The 7,924-nt window shown below is 44.2% G+C and overlaps 1 protein-coding gene across 1 annotated transcript; it reads left to right on the top strand.

Moving 5' to 3' along the window:
- Window positions 1-4,477: 4,477 nt before the first annotated feature.
- On the top strand, window positions 4,478-7,135 carry Cldn25 (claudin 25). Its single transcript, XM_052728851.1, has one exon. The coding sequence runs from the start codon at window positions 6,370-6,372 to the stop codon at window positions 7,057-7,059; it is 690 nt and encodes a 229-aa protein (XP_052584811.1). The 5' UTR covers window positions 4,478-6,369; the 3' UTR covers window positions 7,060-7,135.
- Window positions 7,136-7,924: the final 789 nt, after the last annotated feature.

Raw genomic sequence — 7,924 nt, 5'->3', positions numbered from 1 at the left:
CTCACAGAGATCCGCCTGCCGCTGCCTCCCGAGTGCTGGGATTAAAGAAGTGCACCACCACCACCCGGCACAGCAAAAGCTTTTTGCCAGGTGGTAGTGGTGTGTGCCTTTAATCCCAGCACTCTGCAGGCAGAGGCAGGCAGATCTCTGTGAGTTCGAGGCCAGCCTGGTCTACAGAACGAGATCCAGGACAGGCTCCAAAACTACACAGAGAAACCCTGTCTGGGGGCAGGGTAGGGGGAGTTTTTTTTTTTTTTTTTATTGTTGTTTAGGTTTAAAGTTTTTGGGGATTTATTGGTTTTGATTTGAGATATGGTCTCTAGCCCAGGAGGGCAACAAATTCACGTCTCTCCTCCTGCCTCAGCCTCCTGCATACAGGGATTATACACTTGCTCCACTATGTCCAGATATCAGGAGCTTTTAAAAAATTGTTTCACTATTGAGGGTCTGGAAAGATGGCTCAGTAGAGTACTAGCCTTGTGGAGGACTCATCTTCGGGTCCTACATCAGGTGGCTCAGAACCACCTGTAATTCCAGTTCTAGGGAATTTGATGTCTTCTTTTGACCCCTGAGGGCTCCTGCCCCATACATGATGCACATATATACACTGAGACACATACACATAAAATAAAAGAAATATTAAAAATAATAAACTTGTTTCAATATTGAAATCTATTGCATACTAGAAGATATTCATAATGTATCATATGATTCTTTTTCTAAAAAATAATAATAAAATAGAGGTATAGTCCATGTATGGTGCCACACACCTTTAATCCCAGCACTCATCACTGAGGAGGCAAAGACAGGTGAATATCCGTGAGTTTGAGGCCAGCCTGGTCTACATAGTGAGCTCCAAGCCAGCAGAGCTACAAAGTGAGACCTTGTCTCAAAAACAGAAGTGTGTGTGTGTGAATGCACTGAATTCTTTGGGTGGACTTTAGTGGCTTAGGCTGTTCATTCATGTCTTTTTCTCTGTCTTCTGTTGTTCTGCAATAAACATGTACTGCTTTGATTAAAGCATCTTTCATTCTTTATAAGTTATCATGTGAGACCTGATGTTAAGTAGGTGCTGACCCCCAAGGTCCATGGCAACGACGTGTCTGTACAACAGTCAGCTAGTACTAGTTCATGCTCCATGAGGAAAGAGAAGGAAACCCAGGCTGAGAAAGCAAGTACTCGAGGGTGGCCATATTGTCCTTGGAAAGTATTTCTCACTACAAAACTAAACCAGCCACCGTAGTGGCCCTCTCAGCCTTACTTTGAATTCTAAATGTTGCTAACAATAAATGCCCAGTGACAAAAAAAAAAAAAAGACCTACAGATGAAATTCTGTATTAATAACACTTACTGAGGAATACTATGTGGCAAGTCTGTGCTAGGTTTGGAGACCCCAAAATGCAAATTAAATGCTCACAAGAAAACATAGTAATTATTATTTTCAAAGTAAATGAGAGATAGGAAGGGCATAGTGGGGAAAATTCTTCAGAGAATATAACAAAATTACAAATACAAAATTAAGTTCTGCTTTTGGAGGAGGCTTGTACAAGTAACGAGCCCCGATGCTTAATTACTTCTTGAGAAAATGCAAAGAGCCAGGAAATATGGGGTTGGAGAGATGGCTTGGCAGCACTGGCGGCTCTTCCAGAGGACCTGCATTCAATTCTCAGCGCCCACATGGCAGTTCACAACTGTCCTAACTCCAGTCCCAGGAGACATGATACCCCCTTCTGGTTCCATGGGCACTATACCCATACACATCAAAATAAATAGCCTGGCTCAGAGGCAGGCAGAGGCCTAATCTCTATAGTTCATGGCCAGCCTGGTTTGTGTAATGAGTTTCAGGCCGGGCAAGGGTTACATAGTGAGATCCTGTCTGAAAAAATAAATGAAGCCAGGCGGCGGTGGCACATGCCTTTAATCCCAGCACTCGGGAGGCAGAGCCAGGTGAATCTCTGTGAGTTCGAGGCCAGCCTGGTCTACAGAGCGAGATCCAGGATAGGCACCAAACTACACAGAGAAACCCTGTCTTGAAAAATCAAAAAAAAAAAAAAAGAAAGAAAGAAAAAAGAAATGATTAGTTTTGATTTGCATTTCCCTGATGACTAAAGATGTTAAACATTTCTTTTGTTTGTTTGTTTTGGTTTTGGTTTTAGGTTTTTGAAACAGGGCTTCTCTGTGTAGCTCAGGCTGTCCTGGAACTTGCTCTGTAGAACAGCTTGTCCTTGAACTCAGAGAGATACACCTGCCTCTGTCTGTGGAGTGCTGGGATTAAAAGTGTGCACCACCACCACCACCACCACCACCACCACCACCACCACCACCTGGCCGAACATTTCTTTTAAGTATTTCTCATCCATTTGTGTTTCATTTTTCGAGAACTCTCTGCTTAGTTCTACATCCCATTTTTAAATTTGTTTTCTTGGTGCCCAGGTTTTTTTTTTTCTTTTTCTTTTCCTTTTTTTTTTTAAGTTCTTTTTATATTTTAGATATTAACCCTCTATTGGATGTGCCTAATATAATGGTGTCCTCTATAAATAAATAAAATTTTAAGTTAAACATATAAATAAATAGGATGCAGAACAATAGAAGATGACACCAGACATCAACTTCTGGCCTCCATATACACATGCACATACATGCATATGCTATGCCCACATAGACACACAAAAACGTGAAAAGAGACCACATTGGTCAGACACTTATGACTTTAACATGACCAGTCCCAGGTTTCTTCTGTGTCCTGCCATGAAGACAAGCTCTCAGCCACATGCTGTATCACTGCTGTGGCTGGGGACAGGAACATGAAGTGTCCAAGTCCAAGTCCCTTGGCTCAGGTGCTCCATCTGTCGTCCACCAGCCAGCCAGGAGACCCTGGTAAGTTCCCTAACGTGCTCTACAGTGTGGGGTGAAAATTCAGTGCAAAGCACCCAACCCAAAGCCTGGCATTTAGCCGCACTCAGGAAGTGCAAACCATTTCCCTTCCCATCAGGTCCTGTGGCTTGGAGGCAGCAGGAGACAGAACTGGACGCTGATAGGGTGGGGATGTATTTGCAGCTGCCTCCTTAGCAGCTACAGCACAGCAGAGGGAGCACTTCCCTCCAGGAATGCTCTGAGTCAGGGTAAGCCATCAGGGACATTCACATGGACTGAGGAACATTAATTCTGAAATTAATATTTCTGGGTTTTTTTGTTCACCAAATATCATATGACAAATGTATTAAATGTGTAAAGACACAAATGAAAGAATTAAAAGCTACCCACAAACCTAACATCAATATAACAAATGATTAACATGTTATTTAAAAAACAGAGATTGGGGGAGCTGAAATTTATTTTACACGTACGGGTGTTTTGCAAGATTGTATGTCTGTGCACCGCCTGCACGCCTGCTGCTCAAGGCAGACAGAGAGGGTGGCAGACCCCCTGCACCTGGAGTCACAATAAACAGTTGTGAACTGCCACGTGGGTGGTGAGACTCAAACCCCGGTTCTCTGGAAGAGCAGCCAATTCATGTTCATAACCACTAAACCATGTCTCCAGCCACAAAAGAGAGTTTTTGAAGACAATTAAATTGCGTTCTCTATGAGTTGCACGACCTGGCCCCCTCCTTTCTCAGTTAAGGACTTCAGGCTCCACTCTGCTTCTTGTCTACTATGAGAGGGAACAGCACTTTTCTCACCCCCAACCACCACGTTATGTCATGAAAATTTCCTCTGCAGGCTGAAGAGAGGGCTCCGTGGTTAAGAACACTTGTTCTTACACAAGACCCAGGTCTCCAGTTCTAGGGGATTCAATGACCTCTTATTGCCTCCTGGGGTGCACCTACATACGTGCAGGCAAAACATACACAGATAAATCTTTTTTTTCCCCTCTGGTTTTTCAAGACAGGGTTTCTCTGTGTAGCCCTGGCTATCCTGGAACTCACAGAGATCCGCCTGCCTCTGCCTCCCGAGTGCTGGGACTAAAGACTTGTACCATCACCACCCCGCTAAACTAAATCTTTTTTCTATAGATTTTTTTTTTAAAAGACGGGGTTTAATATAGTGAAGACTGCCCTTGAACTTCCTCCTTGTCTCTGTCTCCTGAATGCTAAGCTCAACCACACCTATTATGTGTTGCTCGTTATGCAACCAAAGGCTTTGTACCCAGAAGCATTCTACCCAGCTAAGTTCCCAACCCCCGACAATATCACTTAAAATTGTTCTGTGCATGGGTGTTGTCTTAGTTAGGGTTTCTATTGCTGTGAAGAGACACCATGACTATGGCAACTCTTTTTTTTAAGTATGTCATATTTTTATTGAAAATATTAGTCTACTATCCTAGCAACCATTTTCACTTATAATGTCAAGTTACATGCTGTAATTAGCCACTCTATGCAATACCTCCAACGCTACACAGGAAACACAGAAATTTTATATAGTTACAGTATTAAAGCCAAATATCTGAAGCTTTCTTTCAAACATAATGTGGGACTAGCTGACACTCTCCATGTCACAGAAAAAGAAAATTAAGCAAAAGATGAATATGAAAACTCTACTTTCCAAAACTTCCCAGTGACCCGAAATATAAGATATATAAACAACTAAGATTTACTTTGGAGATCTCAAATGCTCATTAAATGACTATAATGGACACTGTGGCCATGATGGTATTTTCTAATCATCGGTGCAAGCGATATCCTCAGGATACCTTCAATGTTTCCACTTACAAGAATACCTGCAGGAAGAACTCTTGCTTACACCAAACTAAGGCAGAAAAGAAACAGTATGGTGGTATAATAAGGCTCTAAGACTATGGCAACTCTGATAAAGAAAAACATAAAATTGGGGCTGGCTTATAGTTCAGAGGTTTAGTCCATTATCTTCATAGTGGGAAGCATGGAGGCAGACATGGTGCTGGAGAGGTAGCTGAGAGTTCTACATCTAGATTGACAGGCAGCAGGAAGAGAGACTGACAGTGGGCCTGGTTTGAGCATCTGAAACCTCAAAACCCACTCCCGGTTGCTGTGGGATGTTCTGTATGGCAAACGTGTTGCTCTGATTGGTTAGTAAATAAAACACTGATTGGTCAGTAGTCAGGCAGGAGGAAGTATAGGTGGGACAAGGAAGAGAAGAATTCTGGGAAGTGGAAGGCTGAGTGAGAGACACTGCCAGCCACCGCCCTGACAAGCAGCATGTGAAGATGCCCATAAGCCACGAGCCACGTGGCAAGGTATAGATTTATAGAAATGGATTAATTTAAGTTATAAGAACAGTTAGCAAGAAGTCTGCCACAGCCATACAGTTTGTAAGCAATATAAGTCTGTGTTTACTTGGTTGGGTCTGAGTGGCTGTGGGACTGGTGGGTGACAGAGATTTGTCCTGACTGTGGGTTAGGCAGGAAAACTCTAGTTACACCCAGTGACATACTTCCTCTAACATATACCTCCTAACAGTGCCACTCCCTATGGGCCTATGGGGACCATTTTTATTCAAACCACCACAGGTGTTTTGCCTGTGTATGTGTCTGTGCATCACGTGTGTGCCTGGTGCCTATGGAGGCCAGAAGACGGTGTTGGGATCCCCTGGAACTGTAGTTACAGACAGTTGTCAACTGCCATGTGGGTGCTGGGAATTGAGCCCAGATCCCCTGGAAGAGCAGCCTGCTCTCTTAACTGCTGAGTCATCAAGACCACTTTAAAATGACTGTCTTATAGTAACCAAAACGTATAATTATTAATAAGTTTCAATGGATTTCCTAAAACAAATCTTTCTATATAGCCACCTTAAAAATATATAAATTCTAGTGAGATCTGGGTCAAAGTCTATACACATCTTAAATTTTTAGTTACATTTATTCCTATGTGTGTGCACATGCGTAGAGGTCAGAGGACAACTTGTGGCAGTCAGTTCTCTCCTCTTACAATGTGAGTCCTTGGGCTTGAACTCGGGTTGTCACACTTGGCAGCAGGCACCTTTACCCACTGAGCCATCTTACTTGCCCCATATATTTAAAAGTACACAAATGAAGTCACCTGGTCCTCGGGAAAGATAGTGTCAAGGTATTCTCCAGAACACCATTTGGGTAATCCCAGGGGCCGGGAGGGACTTTGACTTTACAGATGTATTCATCAAATACAGTGACCGCTTACTCTATGGCGATTGGCTTCCCTCATGGGACCCTCCTTCAGAATCCTCCCCACTTCTGATCTTGGCCACGCCTCTAGTCCCAAACATTGACAAATCCCCGACACCCGTCTCAGCTGCTGCATTGAAAACTGACACTGGAGTCCTCTGGAACCCTGAGACCGTCCACTCCAGCCTCCCAGGAAGTCATCCGGGCTCAGCAGTCCCCGGGCTTACATCCCCTTCTGCAGAGGGCACAGCCATGGCCTGGAGTTCCCGTGGGGGAGTCCGGCTTGGAGGTGTGCTCCTCTCTCTTCTTGGCTGGGTATCCTCTTGTGTCACCACCGTTCTTCCCCAGTGGAAGACTCTCAATCTGGACCTGAGTGAAATGGAAACCTGGATCTCGGGACTCTGGGAAGCATGTGTGAGTCAGGAGGAAGCTGGCACTGTTTGCAAAGCCTTCGAGTCCTTTCTGTCTCTGCCCCAGGAGCTACAGGTAGCCCGCATCCTCATGGTGGCTTCTCATGGGCTGGGACTGGTGGGACTTCTGCTCTCTGGCTGGGGGTTGGAATGCTTCCAGTTTCACAGGCCCAGAGGAGTTTTGAAGACACGGCTGTGCCTCCTGGGAGGGGCTTTGGAGGTATCAGCTTCAGCCACCACCCTCTTTCCAGTCTCCTGGGTGGCCTATGCAACATTCCAAGACTTCTGGGATGACAGTATCCCTGAGATTGTGCCGAGGTGGGAGTTCGGAGATGCCTTGTTCCTGGGCTGGGCTGCTGGGCTTTTCTTAGCTCTGGGAGGGCTTCTCCTCATCATCTCTGCTTGCCTGGGAAATGAAGACAGACCTTCTCCCTGGACGGCTGCAGCCACAGCTCCACCAGCGTGTGCTTCAATAGAGGAATTTGATGGTTCCCTCCACCTCACACCAAGACCGGTGAACCAGGTCATCTAGAACTAGAGTCTGTCCGGAAATCTCTACAAGAAAGGAATGTCAGGAGGCTCTTTTCCTTACCCTTCATCGATTTGTTGGAAAGGAGTGGTCACTATCTGATTTGTCAAAGATCTGATTATCTTGGTGATCTGGATTAAGAAATAAAAATCAGGACAGTTCCTTACACACATGTTTATCTCACTTGAAATTTTATTTATACAGAAACGTTTTCAGCTGAGGGTAGTGCTATGTGCTTGTAATTTCAGCACACAGGAAGCTGAAAGAAATGAGAATTAAGGCTAACCTCAGTGCATAGTGAGATCCTGTCTCAAACTTTTAGGAAAAAAAAAAAAGTTGATCATGGTGGCTCTCACTTGTAATGCTAACACTCAGGAAACTGAGTCAAGAGAATTGCCCGAAGCTCAAAGCCAGTCTAGGTTACTGTGTTGGAAAGAAAAAAAAAGAAACAAAACAAAAAAAACCCTCATAGTATTAATTATATAATCACTTTGATTGTTTTATTGTTTAGGAAGATACTTTATATAAAGTTGGAGTCACCAGAGATAAGAGATAGCATATGTTTAGCTAGAAATGTTGATGATGTGTTGGCAAAGAAAAATTATTATTGGCCCACAATGGCCTCTAGCTAGCATGGCACTCCTCAGGTGTGAGATTCCAATCAAAAATCTCTGCTGCTTTTAGATCGCCAGTGTTCCTGAAGGGCACTGCTTTGCTTTGTTTCTGCTACATCATGAGGCTGTGAATGGTCCCAGGTTTCTCACTAAAAGTAATGGTCCCTGCAAGTGAGTAGTAAGGTGCCCAAGCTTTCCCATTTGTCCAGGACTCGGTTTTTCCACCGTGAAAACTAGCAAATTCACAGGCACAT

Source organism: Peromyscus californicus, unplaced genomic scaffold (genome assembly GCF_007827085.1).
Source record: "Peromyscus californicus insignis strain IS unplaced genomic scaffold, ASM782708v3 Scaffold_11__1_contigs__length_118956290, whole genome shotgun sequence".
Taxonomy (NCBI): domain Eukaryota; kingdom Metazoa; phylum Chordata; class Mammalia; order Rodentia; family Cricetidae; genus Peromyscus; species Peromyscus californicus.
Note: the sequence above shows the minus strand (reverse complement) of the source record. Positions and strands in the feature narration are given on the sequence as shown.